Source organism: Alosa pseudoharengus, unplaced genomic scaffold, assembly GCF_046254945.1.
Source record: "Alosa pseudoharengus isolate Yale_2024_CS ecotype anadromous, Long Island Sound unplaced genomic scaffold, YU_APseudo_1.1 YU_APseudo_1.1_scf_8, whole genome shotgun sequence".
NCBI lineage: Eukaryota > Metazoa > Chordata > Actinopteri > Clupeiformes > Clupeidae > Alosa > Alosa pseudoharengus.
The window spans coordinates 3,658,802-3,681,301 of record NW_027468870.1 but is presented as its reverse complement, the minus strand read 5'-3'; the positions used below and the strand labels follow the sequence as shown (position 1 = coordinate 3,681,301).

Genomic DNA, 22,500 nt, shown 5'->3' with positions numbered 1-22,500 from the left:
GAAAGAGTTGGTAAGCCAGTTAGCGATAGAGTGGCCATACGTTCGAATTTAGGCCGGACATATGGATTTTAAAAGTCCTGTCCGGCGTCCGGCGCAGCCTCAAGCCGGACGCTCATTTGTCCTCCTTTTTGGAGTTGCGCTGGCCATCTAGAATCTTTGCTTGGACGCAGCATCGTTTCACAATGGACGCGAAGACTGCTGGTCAAATTATGCGCATTGCTAATCAGGAGGAAATACTGTCCATGTTAAGTTGATCTGTTTGCATCTTTCCAGCGTGTGTTGCTGGCCTAGCCTAGGGAAGAAAATATCTGTCTAAGTTATAATACCTGTAATATCTGTCAGCAGCTTGATGGCAGCGTTTCCTAGTAGGCCTAGGCCTACTTCGCTAAAGTTGTGAAATATAACCGCATATTTTTTGAATGTCGGCGACTGGCTACATAAAAAAAAAAAACGTGCGTTCATAATACGTGCGTGCTTGAGATGAAACCAGCAGCTTTCTGCAGGATCATGCGAGGAGGATCTGTCTCTTAATTAATTTAAAACAAGTCAATGGTTTTACAATGTTTCAGTCAAGCTTTGGTTGGTTTAGATAGGCCTACAACTGGTAAGCTATGCAAAATGTAAAGCAGTGGATTAACTTTAATTTGCTGTGCTGCATATGGGACAATATATGATCGTAAATTATATAAAGTAGGCCTATTAAAATATTTAAATAGCTTAATCTAACTTTGAAAAAAATATTGAAGGGAATCCAGTCCAGTGCACATGTCTTTGGCAAGTAGCCTAGGCTATACAGACAGGTGAAGAACAGCCTCAGCCAGTAAGCACAACCAAATATGTACAGCCAGCTTCAAAAGCAAGCAGCTCAGACCCTAAAATTGGGCATTCATAGCTGTGAAGGTAATTCACACACAATTATTCTTCTTTTGCCAAAATATATTTGGTAACTTCTGTAGACATCCAACATGGGGTGGGGGTTAAAATTAGTAGAAAAAAAACTATTGCATGAAACAGTTTTAAGGAGTCGCATGTATCTTTTTGCCGTGGTATAGTCTTAATTTTTCCATTTAGATGTCTTGAAAAGGTCTTAAAAGTCTTTAAATTTGCTCTTGGAAAATGTGCAGATACCCTGACCAAACTTCTCTCTCTCTCTCTCTCTCTCTCTCTCTCTCTCTCTCTCTCAGTGTGGACCTGGTGCATGCCCAGCTGCGTGTGTGTGAGGGACGGAGTCTCCCAGAGCTGGGTATCAGACAGGACAAGATCCGGATCAACGGTTCTGCCATCCAGTGCCGGGTCACCACTGAGGATCCGGCCCGCGGCTTCCAGCCTGACACGGGACGCCTGGAGGTAAGACATGGCCCTGCCCTGCCACACTGCCCCCTAGCGTCCACCACCAGCACTGCACTGTGAAATCATCCTCTGGTCCTCACCACAATATGACCTGACGATCTCCTAACTGCACTCAGTTGCCTTTAATCCTTGTCTTAGAAGCGTGGTCTTCACAAGGGTGGGGCACTGATCAGTCGGTCCTGAAGGTGCTTTTGAAGATGCTATTGTGCTGTATTGAAGCATGACGTAGTTGTGATGTATCCTAAACCTGACGTAGCCTTAATGTGGTCATGGTTAGGTGCATTGCGTATCCTAACCCTGATGTAGCCTTAACATGGTCATTGTTAGGTGCATTGCGTATCCTAAACCTGACGTATCCTAAACATGGTCATTGTTAGGTGCATTATTACGTATCCTAAACCTGACGTATCCTAAACATGGTCATTGTTAGGTGCATTGCGTATCCTAAACCTGACGTAGCCTAAACATGGTCATTGTTAGGTGCATTGCGTAATCTAAACCTGACGTAGCCTAAACATGGTTATTGTTAGTTGCATTGGCATTATTCAGATAAAGTATGAAGCAAGTCTGTGATAGTCAGGTGGCAAAAGTTTGTAGAATCTGTGTCACTTGGCATGAAATGACCTCCAAACAACTGCAGTGTAAACAGATCCTCTCACTTACATCTGCAAGCGGTGTGTGCCATTTTGGTGTGGTGTATTGACCCCCCCAATGTCTATGGTGACTACGGCCCGTGTGTGCGTGGAGGAGCTAGTTTCTTAATCTTTCCCTTTTATTATGGGCTGAAAATAGCTGGAGGCTTGTTTTTCATGTTGTTCTCATTTAAGTAGAGAAGATGACCTCCATCTCTCGTCAGAGATCCTACCGCAGTAGAAACATGCCCTGAGCTCCTCACACACGCACACACACAGGTGTGCACACACACACACACACACACACACAGGTGCGCGCGCACACACACACACACACACACACACACACACACAGTAGAGATGCTACTGCAGTATAAACATGCCCTGAGCTCTGCAATCCATCACTGATCATATCAGCCACTCATCAAGGGCTGTGTGTGTGTGTATGTGTGTGAGTGTCTGTGTGTGTGTGTCTGTGTGTGTGTGTCTGTGTCTGTGTGTGTGTGTATGTGTGTGAGTGTGTGTGTGTGTGTTTGCGCCTGAGAAATGATGTTTTTGCTCATGTGTGTGCAAGTGGTATGTCTGTGGATAAGCTGTTTACACCGTGAGTGTGTGTGGGCTGACCCCCCCCCCCCCCAGGACCTGGTTTTGCTAGGAGGTTGGTGCTGGCTGATGTTGTTTGAACATAAAAAATTGAACAAATATTGGCTGTACACTTCTCTAGCCATCTCCAGGGTGATGGGCAGGGTTAAGATCACCTCAAACAGCCTTTCGTCTGTGTGTGTGTGTGTTTGTGTGTGTGTGTTTGTGTCTCATTCCTATGGGAGGCCGTATAGTGCAATAACATTGGAATAGTGGCACTACACACTGAACGTAGTTGCACTACACACTGAAACACTGACACATACGCACTGGGCACTAGTACCACACTGGAACTCAAACAGCAACACACTGAATTTCCTGCATCACACACTGAATCTGCTTGCACTCACACTGAAATCACTTGCTCAACACACTGGATTTACTTGTAACACACACTGAAACTGCTTGCACTACACACTGAAACAGTTTGCACTACACTGAAAATACTTACACACACTGAAGCTCCTTACACTAGCCTACACACTGAATTAACTTCCACAACACATTGAAATTTCTTGCTCAACTCACTGAAACATCACATGCACTACACACTGAACTCACTTGTACACACACTGAAGCCGCTAACACTACACACTGAATTAACTTCCCCTACACACTGAACTCACTTGTACACACACTGAAGTCGCTTACACTACACACTGAATTAACTTCCGCTACACACTGAACTAACTTCCGCTACACATTGAACTCACTTGTACACACACTGAATTAACTTTCTCAACACACTGAAACATCCGATGCACTACACTGAACCTGCTTCCACTCACTGAACTCACTCGCTTTTTCAGTGCGCCTGGAAGTTGGTATAATGTAACAGGAAGTTCCACTCTCAGATTACCAGCCATTGATTAAGATTTGAAGAGAGAAAATGTGGAGATTTATATGGTTTGTGGTATCTATGTCCTTCTTCAACCAAACCTTACTTGTTTAGGCAAACCCTGAAGATTTTATTAATATATTCTTGAGCACCTTGCGCTGTCTTGAAGCCATACAGGCAAACTCGACTGCAATGTTTTATGAGGAATTAGCCGCAAACCATATAGGCCTACTTCCACATTTTCTGAGTCCTGAAAGATTGCTGCCATTTCAGTTAGCTAGTTAGCTAGTTAGTTAGCACTCCAACAACATTCCAAAAAGGACGTGCATTACAGTCTGGCTGGCAGATGTTTTTGGTAACCTTGCCTGCTGTTGCCAGTGACTCGTGAGCCTGTATCCACATTGCATTTTTTGCGCTGACAGCGCCCCTTTCAGAGTGCTTCGGGTCAAGTGTTTATTGTTGCTAGGTTACCAAAACTATCTACCAGCAATGCCGTTGCTGCTTCTGGCTTAATGCTAACTAACTAGCTAACTGAAATGGCAGCAATCTTTCAGGACCCAGTTCACTAAAATATGACGCCAGACAAAAGGAGCTGGTATTACAATAGAATAGACACCTCATGTCTCCTTGCAATTTGCAGGAAGTTAATTCAGTTTGTGTGCAAGTGAATTCAGTGTGTAGTGGAAGTTAATTCAGTGTGTAGTGTAAGCGACTTCAGTGTGTGTACAAGTGAGTTCAGTGTGTAGTGGAAGTTAATTCAGTGTGTAGTGTAAGCGGCTTCAGTGTGTGTGCAAGTGAGTTCAGTGTGTAGTGGAAGTTAATTCAGTGAGTAGTGTAAGCGGCTTCAGTGTGTGTGCGCAAGTGAGTTCAGTGTGTAGTGCATGTGATGTTTCAGTGTGTTGAGCAAGAAATTTCAATGTGTTGTGGAAGTTAATTCAGTGTGTAGGCTAGTGTAAGGAGCTTCAGTGTGTGTAAGTATTTTCAGTGTAGTGCAAACTGTTTCAGTGTGTAGTGCAAGTAGTTTCAGTGTGTGTTACAAGTAAATCCAGTGTGTTGAGCAAGTGATTTCAGTGTGAGTGCAAGCAGATTCAGTGTGTAATGCAGGAAATCCAGTGTGTTGCTGTTTGAGTTCCAGTGTGGTACTAGTGCCCAGTGCGTATGTGTCAGTGTTTCAGTGTGTAGTGCAAGTACGTTCAGTGTGTAGTGCCACTATTCCAATGTTATTGCACTATACGGCCTCCCATACATTCCAGAGAGGGAAAGGAGTCAAAGCACCCGGGGCACATCAGTCCATTCAGACACACGCACACGCACACACGCACACACGCGCACACGCGCACACGCACACACGCACGCACACACGCACACACGCACACACGCACACACGCACACGCACACACACACACAGACGAAAGGCTGTTTGAGGTGATCTTAACCCTGCCCATCACCCTGGAGATGGCTAGAGAAGTGTACAGCCAATATTTGTTCAATTTTTTATGTTCAAACAACATCAACAACACACACGCACACGCACGCGCACACGCACACTCTTGCCCATGCAAATACACACATGCTTTAATGGAACCAAATGCATACAAATACAAGCTCATTCATAAATTCATATATAGATGCCCTCATATTCACTATGGTTTCTGAAATACCATTTATACATTGCAAACAGTCCAACGCACACACACACACACACAAATCTCACTCATAAATTCAAGCTCTCACACACAATGTTTACTCAGACCTACCAGTTGAAGAGTGCAAATACTACCCAGTGCAATCACTGGCTCATTCACACACACACACACACACACACACACACACACACACACACAGCTGGCCCACTCTCAGCGGTTGGTCCTCTCCGCCCCTCCTAAAGTGTGCTCAACTGAGATTGTGTGTGTGTGTGTGTGTGTGTGTGTGTGTGTGTGTGAGATCTCTCATTGAGCGCTGCAGTCTGTGGAGCAGCACTGGAATCACTGAAACCTGACCCAAGAGAGCAGGCAGATCCGGCCCACTGCTGGCCCACTGCTGGGTCTGTTCTGGCCCAGATGCACTGCAATCAGGAGCTCACAAGGACAGCCTTACCAGAGGCTGCCGAGAAAACATACCAACGCCTCATCACAGCTGCGCCACAATCTGTGACACACACACACACACACACACACACACACACACACACACACACACACACACACACACACACACACACACACACACACACAGACCAGACTACCAAATAACCCAGATGAAGCGTGAATCTGTTGCATTTACTGCTTTCCAGAGGGTGACCTGTGCCCAGCCACAGCTGCAGTCCGAGAGAGAGACACACACACACACACACACACACACACACACACACACACGCAGAAACACACCAGAAGAGAGGGAGATGGAGATGATCATGGAGATAGCTCTCTCTCTCCCTCCTCTCCCTCTCTCTCTCAAATTCAAATTCAAATTCAAATTCAAGTGGAGCTTTATTAGCATGACCGTAACGTTGTACAGTATTGCCAAAGCATTTGGGTCAAATATATCAAATGGAGGGGGAAAAACACAAATAAAACTATGAGCAATGAACTATGGCAATGGAGAAGAGTGTGTGTGTCTCTGCATGTGTGTGTGTGTGTATGTATGAATGTATGAGTGTATGTTCTTATGTAGGTAATGTGGGTTTCACCTCAGCAGGTCCTTATGGCAGGAATATACGTATTGAGCGGCAAGGAGGAGGCATTTCTCTTTCTCTCCAGTGAGGAATGAAAGCCTCTCCTCATCGCTCGCTTGCAGGAACTCAGGGAGGACATTTGTCATCTTTTCAAAATAAGTTCTCCTAATGTCTTCATATTTTGTGCACTGGGTCAGGAAGTGCATCTCTGTTTCTACTGTGTTTAGGTCACAGTGGTGGCACAGTCTAGTGTCTTTCGGCACTGACGAAGGCCATAAGGCCGAAACGTTTTTTTACTTCCCCCTGTTGCTAGTAAAATAAATCTTTGATTTTCTGTATATTCTCTATAGAAATAAGAATATAAATAAATTAAATACAATTAAGTAATGCTAGAGTCTCTCAGCTTATGACAGTGTGAAATGTATCTTGCTGCTAGAGGGGCTGAATAGCCAGTTCTTCATGTGTGCCCATGGTTTCAAAGTTTGGGTAATATGTTTTAAAGCTGGGAAAGATACATCTCTTATGTCTTTAGTAGAAGAAAGTGCTCCTCTGTCTCAACCTTCCCTGTCTGGCAGTGACCACATATTCTTTCCTCTTTGGGCAGCCAGGTTTTCCTGTGCCTGCCTATTGTAGCATCCGCCACATAAATGGCCATATAAGACAAGTCCTATTTATTTTTGTAAAACATAACAGATTTGTTAACTGTTTCTTCATGTGGAATAGGCCTAACTCTCTTACTATAAAAGTTGCCTTTTCTTTATAATGTAAAAACCTGGCCAGGTAGTATTAAGCTCTATAAGCTCCGTTTCTCTCTAACCATCTTTATAGTTCGCTAACTATCTTGATGACGATGGGCGTAAGTCAGTGATCCAGGGCGAGTATAGTCAAAACAGACGATAGGGTTTAGAACTGTCACTCACCCTTCCACGCTCACTCTCACCCACTTTTCCTGTTCTGGCCCTATGGCTGCGCTCTCGGAGAATCACATGTTTGTTTTTTAAATGGGACGCGGGTAGAAAGCCAGGAGGAAGAATGAATGAATGGACAGGGGTAGAAGGCGATCGGCGCTTCTGATAACCTCCTTTAGCCTACTTTTCACACTGGATTTATCCTCTTCTTCACGCCCGATATAAGGAATATATGACTGTTTTTTCTGCGTATCCTGGAGATGATTTCGAGGTGAGATCTATCCTTTTTCCTTTTTTTGTGCTTGCGGAGTTTCAAAGACTGTCTTGACAGATCAACACAATTACCCCTCTGAATAGCTTTTGCCCAGAGTTAAACTTTATTGTGTGTGCGTGTGTGTGTGTGTGTGTGTGTGTGGAACATGCAGTTAGTTGTGTAGTGTGTTTAACAGACAGACAGCAAGGTGGGGAGTTTGAAATGAAGTCTTTAAATGTTAATTTGCCTCAGAGCTGTTGTGTATGTTGGATGAGGGAGACTGGCACAGCCATACATAGGGAGAGCCTCTGAATTAGCCTGTGTGTGTGTGCGTGTGTGTGTGTGTGTGTGTAGGTGTGTGCGTGTGTGTGTGTAGGGGTGTGTGTGCATGTGTGCACGCGTGCGTGTATGTGTGTGTGTTGGATGAAATGTATGCATGTGTGAGAGTGAGACCAGACCAACAGGCTGACAGATGCTAGTTAGTGAGAGAAAGAGAGGGAGATTGATTTGAACATCGTTCTGGCAGTCTCAAGTTCGATTCTCTTGGCGTCAAGTGGGAATGGGCGCCAGTTCATCTGAGGTGGAGATGAGACAGACACACACACACACACACACACACACACACACACACACAGACGGCAGTAATTACAGGAGAGCAGATTGGCTGGACGGGCAGGGTCCGTCTGTGTCCGTCTGTGTTGATTATAAGCAGAGAGAGACAGTATTGTTTGCCCAGACAGATTTAAGGTTGGCTGGACACACGCACGCGCGCACACACACACACACACACACACACACGCACACGCGCGCACACACACGCACACACGCACACATATGTATACACACACACTCATATTTTCCACACACACACACACTCTCTCATACTGTGCATGCCTACACACACACACACACACACACACTCACTGCGCATATAGCTATTTCCCAAGAATACTAGGACTGTGATGTTGTCAGGGAAAGTGAACAGCATTTCTCCCCGTGGTGGAGTGAGTGCTGCACCAGCAGCCCCATCACCCATCCACCAGCATCAGCAGCCCCATCACCCATCTGCTGCAGCTACTCAGGACACGTGCCGACGGGCCAACTTCCCCGTCTCCGACTAGTACACCTGCCGGTGGGGGCCGACTTCCCCGTCTCCGACTAGTACACCTGCCAGTTGAGGGTTCAGAACAGTTCACTCTCGGGGTGGAGTGTTGCACACACACCACATGCAGATTTGCAGATGTACACACACACTACACATGCAGATTTGTAGATATACACACACACACACCACATGTGACCCTGCAAGGCGAAACCAGCCGCTTTGCGCACGGTGCTATTTTGAGAAAATCCACGATAAACAAACGTACAGGTTAAAATGTTGAATTTCACGTTTTCGCATAATTCGACAGTATACAGTCCACACTTTCATATTGTAAACAAATTTCACGGTTAAACATACGTTTTGACTGTTAAACCCATACTTTACTTAGGTGAAGATTCAACACATTAGCAGTCATTGATGCAGCCAATCAGATGCAGTGTTATTACCGTGTCATTGAGATGCAGCCAATCAGGTGCAGTGTTATTACCGTGTCATAGAGATGCAGCCATACACATCATCATCTGGTGTGGCACCCAGGTGTGTCTCTGGTGGTGTGTGTGTGTGTGTGTGTGTGCGGTAGGTGAGTCGGCTGAGTGCTCCACTGCCCCCCCCATCCTCCAGTGTGCAGTGTTGGAGGGTTTCCCCTGGAGCCTGGCCGCCATGGCGACGGCCCAATTTGTATTCGCCGGGTTGCCCAGGGAACCGTGTCGTCTGTTTACTAAACACTGTCAGTCCGGCAGCATGCCAGCCCTCTCCCAGCAAAAATAAGAGCCTGTGTGTGTGTGTGCTCTGTGGTGTGTGTGTGTGTGTGTGTGTGTAAGTGTAAGCTGGCGTCAGGGGAGTGACTAGAGTGTAAACATGTTTAAGGAGCTCTTCTCAGGTGTCAGGTAGTCTGCCCCCCCTCCCCCCCCCCCCCCCACGTGACTGGACAGGTAAAGCATGATCAGACTGAGCCAGAGAGTGCAGCAGGACCCTGTCATTCCAGTCACACACACACACACACACCACACACACACACACACACTTTGCAGGGGAAGCAGAACACCTGTTCACTGTCTACTCCACCTGGGTCGCCCGTCCCAATAAGTGCCTCCTGGGAAATATCCCGCTGCTGTCGTAGTGACAGGACTACCTAGTTACAGTGAACGAATGAATGAATGTGAAAATGGAAAGTAAATGGATATGAAGGCAGATCACTTACTGTAGCCCTGCTAGTTACTGTGTTACCATTAGCTTAGCCCTGCTAGTTACTGTGTTACCATTAGCTTAGCCCTGCTAGTTACTGTGTTACCATTAGCTTAGCCCTGCTAGTTACTATGTTACCATTTGCTTAGCCCTGCTAGTTACTGTGTTACCATTTGCTTAGCCCTGCTAGTTACTGTGTTACCATTAGCTTAGCCCTGCTAGTTACTGTGTTACCATTAGCTTAGCCCTGCTAGTTACTGTGTTACCATTAGCTTAGCCCTGCTAGTTACTATGTTACCATTAGCTTAGCCCTGCTAGTTACTGTGTTACCATTACCTTAGCCCTGCTAGTTACTATGTTACCATTAGCTTAGCCCTGCTTGTTAATATGTTACCATTAGAAAGTGTGAATGAATGAATGTATATAATGAATGTATGAATGAATGAATGTTATGAATGTATGAATAAATGAATGTATGAATGAATGAATGTTATGAATGTATGAATAAATGAATGTATGAATGAATGAATGTTATAAATGTATGAATAAATGAATGTATGTTATGAGTGAAATAATGAATGAATGTCCGTCCCAGTGGGCACTGAGCCCGTTTACGGTACGAAACGTCCACGCTGACGCGGCACCACGGAGCTCATCCACCTTTTTGTTTCTAAAGCAAATCCAGCAGCCTGTAACTGGGCAGCTTTAATGTTCCAAAACAAGTTTTCGGCGTACGTTCCGCCTCCTACTCTTAACCCATCCGGCATCTTCACAGCGTCAGTCCATAGACCTTGGATTGATCCAGCGTGACCTTGGATTGATCCGGTCCTTCTGTGTTCCAGAATCTCTGCTGCCAGAACAGCCTGCCAGGCAAAACTTGAGAACTCAACAACTTGCTATTCAGTGTGCGTTGTGGCCCCAGATGAACCAGTAGACCTGGCCGCTGGAAGAGGGATTTGTGTGTGTGTCTGTGTGTGTGTGTGTGTGTGTGTGTGTGTGAGTGTGAGTGTGACCCCAGAATGGACAATAAGAGGAAAGATGGACGAGTGATGGACGATTGATTTGGCGCATGTCAAACACCATAAAGGGCAGTGAACACACACACACACACACACACACACACACACTCACACATCCAAATTTAGTCTGCATAGGCTACCGCAATTTACTTCCATCACTTTACTCCACACCACAATCTCTGGCTGAATAATAGAAATGTCAACACACACACACACACACACACACACACACACACACACACACACACGCACGCAACTCTATGCCATTAAAACTAAAGTAAAGCAGATGGCCTGTGGGACTGGGTTCTACTCCAATGTCCTGAGCTGTGCTGACAGCACTAGGACCTGAACTCATCTTGTGTGTGTGTGTATGTATGTGTGTGTGTATGTATGTGTGTGTGTGTGTGTATGTATGTGTGTGTGTGTGTCCTGCCCAGGGACCGGAGAAGAGAGATGCTGTCCTCCTGTGCTGTGTGCTTCCTCCTCTTCTGTCTCCTTCTTTTATCTTCTCCTCTTCCTCCTCCTCTCTCTCTTTATCTCTTCCTCTTCCTCCTCTCTCTCTCTTTGTCTCCTCCTCATCTTCCACCTCCTCTTCTCTCTCTGTATTTCCTGTGTCATCAACATAGCCAGCATTTTCTCCTCTTCCTCCTCTGCGTCTCCTCTTCCTCCTCTTCTCTGTCTCCTTCTCTATTCACTTCTTCCTCCTCTTCCTCTTTTCTTTCTGTATCTCTTCCTCCTCTTCCTCCTCTCTTTATCTCCTCCTCCTCTTCCTCCTCCTATTCTCTCTCTGTATCTCCTGTGTCTCCTCCTCTTCCTCCTCCTCCTCTTCCTCCTCTCTGTGTGCTGGCCTCCTGTGCTGTGTGTCGCCTGTTCCTGTCCCCTGATGACCAGCAGGAGAGGCGTTTTTTAGACATGTCTGATGACCAGCAGGAGAGGCATTATTTAGACATGTCTGATGACCAGCATGAGAGGCCTTATTTAGACATGTCTGTCCCCTGATGACCAGCATGAGAGGCGTTATTTAGACATGTCTGATGACCAGCAGGAGAGGCGTTATTTAGACATGTCTGATGACCAGCAGGAGGGGCGTTATTTAGACATGTCTGTCCCCTGATGACCAGCAGGAGAGGCGTTATTTAGACATGTCTGATGACCAGCAGGAGAGGCGTTATTTAGACATGTCTGATGACCAGCAGGAGAGGCGTTATTTAGACATCTCTGATGACCAGCAGGAGAGGCGTTATTTAGACATGTCTGATGACCAGCAGGAGAGGCGTTATTTAGACATGTCTGATGACCAGCAGGAGAGGCGTTATTTAGACATGTCTGATGACCAGCATGAGAGGCCTTATTTAGACATGTCTGTCCCCTGATGACCAGCATGAGAGGCGTTATTTAGACATGTCTGATGACCAGCAGGAGAGGCGTTATTTAGACATGTCTGATGACCAGCAGGAGAGGCGTTATTTAGACATGCCTGATGACCAGCATGAGAGGCGTTATTTAGACATGTCTGATGACCAGCATGAGAGGCGTTATTTAGACATGTCTGATGACCAGCAGGAGGGGCGTTATTTAGACATGTCTGATGACCAGCAGGAGAGGCGTTATTTAGACATGTCTGATGACCAGCATGAGAGGCGTTATTTAGACATGTCTGTCCCCTGATGACCAGCATGAGAGGCATTATTTAGTCATGTCTGATGACCAGCATGAGAGGCGTTATTTAGACATGTCTGATGACCAGCAGGAGGGGCGTTATTTAGACATGTCTGTCCCCTGATGACCAGCATGAGAGGCATTATTTAGACATGTCTGATGACCAGCATGAGAGGCGTTATTTAGACATGTCTGATGACCAGCATGAGAGGCGTTATTTAGACATGTCTGTCCCCTGATGACCAGCAGGAGAGGCGTTATTTAGTAAGGGTGTCACGATTTCGATTTTATTTCGAAATCGATCGAAATTACATCTCAATCTCGAACTTCGAACTTAAAAGTAGAATCGACGATGCAGCCACACCCCCAATGTCACGTCCAGCATGTATGCCAAGAGCACAAACACACATGCACGTGCTGAACTGCAGCGTCAACACTCCTCTAATTTTAGGCTGCAGCCAGTTAAAATATAGGCCTACACATCAACCTACCGAAATCAAAGCCCCTCTTGCTACTTTGAAATCACCGGTGTGCAAGTATTCGTTCATTCACGTCAATTAAAACTAACTTAGCCTACTCAACTTAGCAAGTGAAAAGATGGTCTAATTACAGTCCAAAGTTACTTTAAGGCTTAAAATGCAAATTTATAAGTACATATACCATGAACACTAACTAACCTTGGGTCCCTTCGGAGTGTGCTGAAACAATCAAATTAACATTCTGTGTTGTTTCATTTTACTATGTTCACGTCTCTGTTTTAGCCTAAAGTTCTGTTTACATTACAACCTCGCGGTTGGAACGGTTTCAAAGCGGTGTCAAAATAAAAGCCCCCCGAAAAAGAAAAGGCCAAAAAGAGTAAATAACATATAAGGAATGCATTAATAGTAATATTTAAAAAAGATCGAAAATCGAATCGAATCGTGACTTTAAAATCGAAAATTACATCGAATCGAGGATTTGGAGAATCGTGACACCCCTATTATTTAGACATGTCTGATGACCAGCATGAGAGGCGTTATTTAGACATGTCTGTCCCCTGATGACCAGCAGGAGAGGCGTTATTTAGACATGTCTGATGACCAGCAGGAGAGGTGTTATTTAGACATGTCTGTCTGAAAGAGAGAGAATGAGAGAGGAAGAGAGACTGAGTGTGTGTTACTAGCATGTGACTCAGTCTCCGCCTGTGTGTGTGTGTGTGTGTGTGTGTGTGTGTGTGTGTGTGTTTGTGTGTGTGTGCACGCACATGTGACTCAATCGATACCTGTGTTTGTGTGTGTCTGTTTGTGTATCTTGTGTGTGTGTGTGTGTGTGTGTTCTCACTGGAGAATTAGGTAATAGCTGAATGTTTCTCTGTGGCGGAGTGGAATGTGAACTAAAGTGGCTTCATGCTGCTTTAAACGATTCTCCATGGAGCTGAGTGGCTTCCACATGCAAAAGGTGGCAGCCAGAGGTGGTGGCATATCAGATCATACTCCCCATGCTCTCTCTCTCTCTCTCTCTCTCTCTCTCTCTCTCTCTCTCTCTCTCTCTCTCTCTCTCTCTCTGTCTCTGTCTCTCCCCCCCTCTCTGTCTTTCTCTTTCTCTCATTCTCTTTCTCTTGCTCTCGCTCTCAAATTCAAATTCAAAAGGTGCTTTATTGGCATGACATAGTCAGACATTTGCATTGCTAAAGCAGTTGTTACATAAATGTATGCAGCGGTTGCTATGCTGGTTGCTAGGATGATTATGTTGGTGCTATGGTGGTTGCTAGGGTGACATTATAGTGGTGGTTGCTAGGTTGTTGCCAGGGTAATTAGCATGGTTGCTAGGGTAATTAGGATGGTTGCTAGGGTACATATGGTGGTTGCTAAGGTAATCATGTTGGCTGCTTTGGTGCTTGCTAGGTTGACATTATAGAGGTGGTTGCTAGGTTGTTGCTAGGGTAATTAAGATGGTTGCTAGGGCGTTGCTAGGGTAAATATGATGGTTGCTATGCTAAATAGCATGGTTGCTAGGTAATCATGTTTGTATCTAGGTTGACATTATAGTGGTGGTTGCTAGGTTGTTGCTAGGGTAATTAAGATTGTTGCTAGGGTACATATGCTGGTTACTATGCTAAATAATGTGGTTGCTATGCTGGTTGCTAGGGTTAAAGCCAAGCCATGTGTATACAGGTCTTGCACATGGTCTACTGTGGATCTGCAAAGATCTGTTTGACATGGATTGACAGCTTTGCGCTGTCCCATCATTTTTTTACACAACCTTTTTTACATGACCTTTACAACTGGCTACAACTGCTGGCTAGGCATTGAACTGGGCGTCATTCAAGGATTCCAATGGTACCTCATTTTTAAAAATCATGCATGCGCACACCTTCAGACACAGACAGGCCCAGCTCGGCCCGGCCCTGCTGCTGTTGCAACAGCCTCATCTCTGCACTGCCCTGACACAGACGCTCGTCTTTAGGCAGTCAGGTCTTTGAGCCTTCCTGTTTCTATGGCAGTCAGGTCTTTTTCAGCCTTCCTGTTTCTATGGCAGTCAGGTCTTTTTGAGCCTTCCTGTTTCTATGGCTAAGTGGTGTTCACGGAGCGCTAAGTCTGTATTTTAGGTCTTTTTGAGACCTGTTTCTATGGCTAAATGAGTCTGTACACAGAGTCTGTATTTCGTTAGTGTGCTCTTTTTTGTAATGTAATGTGTAAGTAATGTTACATGAAATTACATTACATTTAGCAGACACATCTTGACCAAAGTGACTTACATATGTTATCTGTATTACAAGGGATCACATTGTCCCCGGAGCAACTTGGGGTTAAGTGCCTTGCTCAAGGGCACAACGGTGGAAGCCGGGAATTGAACCGACAACTTTCAGGCTACTGCGCGCTAGCCCAGCTCCTTAACCACTACGCTACCACCGCCCACAGACGTGTAATGTAATTGTATATTTCCTATTTAAGGTCAAATAGCTGCATGTTGCTTTGGGATTGTGTTTTTAAAGTGCTGGATGTTTCTAGAGGAGGGTGGTAGGGGAGTTCTCTTTGCTCAACTCTTGGTGTTTAAGGGCTTTGCAATTAAATGAGTGTGGGTCACTTAGACATAGATCTTTCAAGAATTTGTTTGCCCTTTTCTGAATTTGAACTAGGAGAGGGTATTTGTGTGTGTGTGTGTGTTTGTGTGTGTGTGTGTGTGTGTGTGTGTGTGTGTGTGTGTGTGTGTGTGTGTGTGTGTGTGAGTGAGAGTACATATATGTGTATGTCGGAGAGGGTATTGGCCTAGTTCTGCTCGGCATGCATTGTTTCTCCCATTTATCTAGGTCCTGATTTCCAAGTGGGCCCCAAAGTCTCTCGCTCACTCTCTCTCTCTCCCTTTCTCCCTCTCTCCCTTTCTCCCTCTCTCTCTCTCTCTTTCTCTCCCTCTCTCCCTTTCTCCCTCTCTCTCTCTCTCTCTCTCCCTCTCTCCCTTTCTCCCTCTCTCTCTCTCTCTCTCTCTCTCTCTCCCTCTCTCCCTTTCTCCCTCTCTCTCTCTCTCTCCCTTTCTCCCTCTCTTTCTCTCTCTCTCTCTCGCTCTCTCTCTCTCTCTGCTCCTTCTGTTTCTCTGCTCCTTTTGTTCAAACCTGTGTGTGTACTTATATGTGTGTGTGTGTGTGTGTGTGTGTGTACTTATATATGTATGTGTGTGTGTGTGTGTGTGTGTGTGTGTGTGTGTGTGTGTGTGTGTGTGTGTGGACACACTACAGGAGGTGTAGGCAGCTCTCTAAAACATTCATGGCTGCTGAGTTTGTTTGGCTGTTTGTGCTGAAATATTGATGCTGCCGCCGCTGTGGGAAATGGAGGTTTCATGTTGCCAGCCCTCACCGCCACTCTCAGCAGCACCTCCGGCCCAGACCCGGCACTGACGTGGCCCACACCCGGCCCAGGCCTGGTCGAGACCCGGTCCTCACCTTTACCATGTGATGTGATCTGTCTATGTGATATAAATGTGACCTTAATGTGGTGTGTGTGTGTGTGATGAGGCTGTACTGATCTGATGGAACACATGAGGTCACATCAACATGGTCATCACAGAACAGCCCGCCCAGTACAGAACAACACTGACACACACCTCTCACTCCAGGCAGTAATGTACTGTAGTTGTGTGGTTCCGTAGTTCCATAGTTAAGTGTGCAGTTCCATAGTTGTGTAGTTAGGTAAGTGTGTTAGTGTAGTTCCGTAGTTGTGTAGTTAGGTACGTGTGCAGTTGTGTAGTTCCGTAGTTGTGTAGTTAGGTAAGTGTGTAGTTGTGTTCCCTCCCCCACACACTCGAGATGAGATGTGAGGAGCTGATACACACTCGAGATGAGATGTGAGGAGCTGAGATGAGATGTGAGGAGCTGAGATGAGATGTGAGGAGCTGAGATACTCAAGATGAGATGGGTCGGACTTGCCTTCACTTTCACTAGTGTCCTCTTTCCACTGATCCTTTTAAATTACGTTATTAACGTCTGTTTAGAGGCATTTTATTGTTGAGCACAGCTTGCAACTCTCATAAAATTGGAAAATAGTCTCGGACAACAGAAGGTGTGCATAATGTTTAGTGTGTGCTGTTTGGGACCACGGGTGTGTAAAGGTAGCTCCACACTAAACAAGAAGCGGGGGGGTCACTAACTCCTCTCCTCTCCTCCTCTCTCCTCTCCTCTGAAGCTGTGCGTATGATTGATGAGTATTGGCTCTGCTCTGAATAAGATCTCTCATCATATATTAACCTTCTGGACATTGAGACAGACAGTGGACTGCCAGAAGGCTGCATCACTGGGACATTAGACGCATCACTGGGGCATTAGACGCATCACTGGGGCATTAGACACTTCCCCACTCAGCATCACTGGGGCATTAGACGCATCACTGGGGCATTAGACGCTTCCCCACTCAGAAGGCTGCATCACTGGGGCATTAGACACTTCCCCACTCAGCATCACTGGGGCATTAGACACATCACTGGGGCATTAGACGCTTCCCCACTGAGAAGGCTGCATCACTGGGGCATTAGACGCATCACTGGGGCATTAGACACTTCCCCACTCAGCATCACTGGGGCATTAGACGCATCACTGGGGCATTAGACACTTCCCCACTCAGCATCACTGGGGCATTAGACGCATCACTGGGGCATTAGACGCTTCCCCACTGAGAAGGCTGCATCACTGGGGCATTAGACGCATCACTGGAGCATTAGACGCATCACTGGAGGATTAGACGCATCCCCACTCAGAGTGTCAGTCATGGACAAGTAGCTCCAGTTAATCTAGTATCTTGTTATCGGTGTTCAGTTTGATTTCTGTTGCCGCTTTGAAGTACAGTGTGACCTGCACACTTAGCACTGGGACATTCAGCTTCATAGTTTCATACTGTGATGGGCTGTAAGAGCATCTTCTGTGTGTGTGTGTGTGTGTGTGTGTGTGTGTGTGTGTGTGTGTATGTGTGTGTGTCTGTCAGGTGGTTAGTGTTAGTAGCTAGCGTGAACAGATTACTGTAGAAAGAGGCTTTGATGATGATGTCATGCCTTCCTCGCTTGTCTGTTGTGTTTAAATCTTCTCCTCCTCCTCACCTCTTCTCCTCCTCCTCTCATCTTCTCCTCCTCTCCTCATCCTCCTCTCTTCCTCCTCCTCTCCTCTTCCTCCTCTTATCTTCTCTTCCTCTCCTTCCTCTCCTCTCCTCCTCTCTTCTTCTCCTCTTCTCCTCTCCTCTTCTCCTCTCCTCCTCTCCTCCTCTCCTCTCCTTCCTCTCTTCCTCTCTTCTCCTCCCTCTCCTCTCCTCCTCTCCTTCTCCTCCTCTCCTCCTCTCCTCTTCCTCCTCTTATCTTCTCCTCCTCTCCTTCCTCTCCTCTCCCTCCTCTCTTGACCTGCTCTCCTCCTCTCCTCCTCTCCTCTTCTCCTCCTCTCCTCCTCTCTTGACCTGCTGTCCTCCTCTCCTCCTCTCTGAAGTGGAGATTGAAATGGCTGGTTTCTGATGTCCAGAGGTGGCTGGAGTGTGTTTTTAATCTATAGTAATTGTGATTAAAAGTAAATGTTCTCCCTAAAGACTAAAGCTTCTTATATGGCTTATATGATGGGGCAGCCGTGGCCTACTGGTTAGCACTCTGGACTTGTAACTGGAGGGTTGCCGGTTCGAGCCCCGACCAGTGGGCCGCGGCTGAAGTGCCCTTGAGCAAGGCACCTAACCCCTCACTGCTCCCCGAGCGCCGCTGTTGTTGCAGGCAGCTCACTGTGCCGGGATTAGTGTGTGCTTCACCTCACTGTGTGTTCACTGTGTGCTGAGAGACCAAATTTCCCTCACGGAATCAAAAGAGTATTTAGACTTATACTTATATACTTAAATACAACATAAATTACAAAATTACCGAGTAACAACAAAGGTAAAAGTAAAACACTTTTATATTATTTAAATGATAATAACAACACAGTAATTTTCTTTTAAAGTATTAATTTCTTAAATACTACACATTTGATGCTGTTTAACTCATTTGTAAATGGTGCACTGTCCACACGTTCTCATAATGATCTTTTTTTACCAGCTCCATTCAAATATAGCTATGGCTAGTCCACAAACTCAAACATTGTTTATGCCACATTGTTTATGCCACATGTATAGCACGATATTAAGTTGGCACAAACAGCTTTTATTCCTTTGGAAATGGAAGCATGTAATGACATGATGCTTGCTAGACATTTTCATGTGCTTCATGTAAACAAATTATTGAATACTTCAAGACTCACCAGTTCCATTACACAAAGGCAAAGACAACTCTTCATATTCTTGTCCATTTTCCAAATCACAGTGAGTGCAGCCTATATGTTAAAGTGCCCTGTCTCTCACAGTTTATAACAGTAGTGAGAACTTTGTTGTCTTTGTTGCCTTCATGGTTTCCTTTTATACGTTTCTTATATTTAAAAGGAGATATCAATCATCATCAACAATGACAAGTCAGCTGGAACCTGTCACTCGTTTTCTCTCCCTTTTGTGCGCGCTGAGACGCGTTCTCAATTAAATGGAGTAGGCTACATAGGCCTACGTTCAAGTTGGATCTTAATTGAGGGGACCCGAAAAGTATCATTTTATGTAACATGCTGTTGGTGCATTTTGACATTGTAAACATTCTCTAACAAGAGTGCAAATCAGTCTGCAGTAAAGCTACTGTTTATTTAATGTTGGTCCTTCCTCTGTCTCTTGGTGCCCTACACACAGTGCGTGATGCGTGTAGTGGTAACAGCACTGGTCACTGTGCTCTGCCCACTTGTGTCCACTATGTGTGTTGTTTTTTTCATCGCGGAAGTGAAAGCATCTCTGGGGTGACTGGTCCACGATCAGGAAATGTATTTTTTGACTCAAGACATGTCAAGTCATTACAAGTCAAAGAGGCAAAGTCCGAGTCAAGTCTCGAGTGGATAGTATTCAAGTCCAAGTCGAGTCGCAAGTTGTGCCGAATTTTATCAAGTCATTGAAATCATGACTAAAATCATGAGTCTGACTCGAGTCCAAGTCATGTGACCCGACCCACATGTCTGCCTCTCTCTCTAACTCTCTCTTTCTAACTCTCTCTCTCTCTCTCTCTCTAACTCTCTCTTTCTAACTCTCTCTTTCTAACTCTCTCTCTCTCTCTCTAACTCTCTCTCTCTCTCTCTCTCTCTCTCTCTCTAACTCTCTCTCTCTAACTCTCTCTCTCTCTCTCTCTCTAACTCTCTCTCTCTCTCTCTCTCTCTCTCTCTCTCTAACTCTCTCTCTCTAACTCTCTCTCTCTCTCTCTCTCTCTCTCTCTAACTCTCTCTCTCTCTCTATAACTCTCTCTGTCTCTCTAACTCTCTCTCTCTAACTCTCTCTCTCTCTCTCTCTCTCTAACTCTCTCTCTCTAACTCTCTCTCTCTCTAACTCTCTCTTTCTAACTCTCTCTCTCTCTCTCTTTAACTCTCTCTCTCTAACTCTCTCTCTCTCTCTAACTCTCTCTCTCTCTAACTCTCTCTCTCTCTCTCTCTAACTCTCTCTCTCTAACTCTCTCTCTAACTCTCTCTCTCTCTAACTCTCTCTCTAACTCTCTCTCTCTCTCTCTCTCTCTAACTCTCTCTCTCTCTCTCTCTCTCTCTAACTCTCTCTCTCTCTAACTCTCTCTCTCTAACTCTCTCTCTCTCTAACTCTCTCTCTCTCTAACTCTCTCTTTCTAACTCTCTCTCTCTCTCTAACTCTCTCTCTCTCTAACTCTCTCTCTCTAACTCTCTCTCTCTAACTCTCTCTCTCTCTCTAACTCTCTCTCTCTCTAACTCTCTCTCTCTAACTCTCTCTCTCTCTAACTCTCTCTCTCTCTCTCTAACTCTCTCTCTCTCTAACTCTCTCTCTCTCTAACTCTATCTCTCTCTCTCTCTTTAACTCTCTCTCTCTCTAACTCTCTCTCTCTCTCTCTCTCTCTCTAACTCTCTCTCTCTCTCTCTCTCTCTCTAGCTCTCTCTCTCTAACTCTCTCTCTCTCTCTAACTCACTCTCTCTCTAACTCTCTCTCTCTAACTCTCTCTCTCTCTCTAACTCACTCTCTCTCTAACTCTCTCTCTCTAACTCTCTCTCTCTCTCTAACTCACTCTCTCTCTAACCTCTCTCTCTCTCTAACTCTCTCTCTCTAACTCTCTCTCTCTCTCTCTCTCTCTCTCTCTCTCCTCATCAGTGTTTGTCGTTCCTCCTGTTGTCTCTCAGGTGTGTAATTATTCATCCCTAATTCTCTCTACCTCCCACTGCTGTCATCCACCCTTGCATACAGACTCTGCCTATCACACACACACACACACACACACACACACACACACACACACACACACACACAGCTTCTTTTGTGTGTACACTTGTTGTGTGTACACGTATTCATTGTGGGTTATATGCGGTCACTTTTCCACTTGTCCTCTGCAACTTTAAAATCACACACACACACACACACACACACACACACATAAATATACACACACACATACACACATACATACATACACACACACACACACACACACACACACACACACACACACACACACACACACACACACACACACACACACACACACACACACACACACACACACACACACCCAGTCATTATGGATGTGATGGTTATGTCCCTGACATCTAATTAAGTCTGATAGTATATTTTTACTACCATCTTAAGACTCATTCAGGACGATGCAAGATCAGGATCCAGGCTTTATTCTGTTCAATGAGGGGCCAGTGGCCCTCAAGGGAGAGAAGTACATGTTTGTTTCACCCCATCATGGAAAAAAGCTTAAAGCTTATTCACAATTCTTTCAAGTCAAAGTTAAGTTTGTTTGTGTGCACTCATGTTGTTGAGCTGGTGTATGTGTATGCAGTAGCCCTGTGAGTTTATTACGTGTGTGAGAGAGAGAGAGAGAGATAGAGAGAGAGAGAGATGAGGATAGGAAGAGGGAGAGAGAGAGAGAGAGAAAGAGGGAGGGAGGGAGGGAGAGAAGGAGATGAGGATAGGAAGAGGGAGAGAGAGAAGAAAGTGAATGAAGATGGGTGAGATTGGGGCGGCACCAGACTAGAGATCCACAGAAGGAAGAAGGAGAGAGATGAGGAGTAGAGTAGTGTGGAACTTTACACTGTGTCCACTAGAACTAGAACGTCTGAGTGGAACTTTACACTGTGTCCACTAGAACTAGAACTTTACACTGTGTCCACTAGAACTAGAACGTCTGAGTGGAACTTTACACTGTGTCCACTAGAACTAGAACTTTACACTGTGTCCACTAGAACTGAGTGGAACTTTACACTGTGTCCACTAGAACTAGAATGTCTGAGTGGAACTTTACACTGTGTCCACTAGAACTAGAAGGTCTGAGTGGAACTTTACACTGTGTCCACTAGAACTAGAACTTTACACTTTGTCCACTAGAACTAGAACGTCTGAGTGGAACTTTACACTGTGTCCACTAGAACTAGAACGTCTGAGTGTAAAGTAGCCGCCCATATATCCTCCCAGTTCCTCCTCTCCTTTCCTCCTCCTTTCCTCCTCTCCTCTTCCTCTCCTCCTCCTCCTTTCCTCCTCCTCTCCTCCTCTCCTCCTCCTTTCCTCCTCCTCTCCTCCTCTCCTCCTCCTCTCCTCCTCCTCTCCTCTCCTCCTCCTCTCCTCTCCTCTCCTCCTTTCCTCCTCCATCTCCTCCTCCTCCTCTCCTCCTCTCCTCTCCTCCTCCTCTCCTCCTCCTCTCCTCCTCCTCTCCTCTCCTCCTCCTCTCCT

At 45.6% G+C, this 22,500-nt stretch overlaps 1 protein-coding gene across 1 annotated transcript in view; it reads left to right on the top strand.

Moving 5' to 3' along the window:
- The window catches only part of pcxa (pyruvate carboxylase a), a gene marked incomplete at its 5' end in the record, with an annotated part of 170,382 nt that overhangs the window by 48,410 nt on the left and 99,472 nt on the right, over positions 1 to 22,500 (top strand). The window contains 1 exon segment of the mRNA XM_076273573.1: positions 1,185 to 1,347. Within this exon segment, the coding sequence (XP_076129688.1) occupies positions 1,185 to 1,347 (163 nt within the window).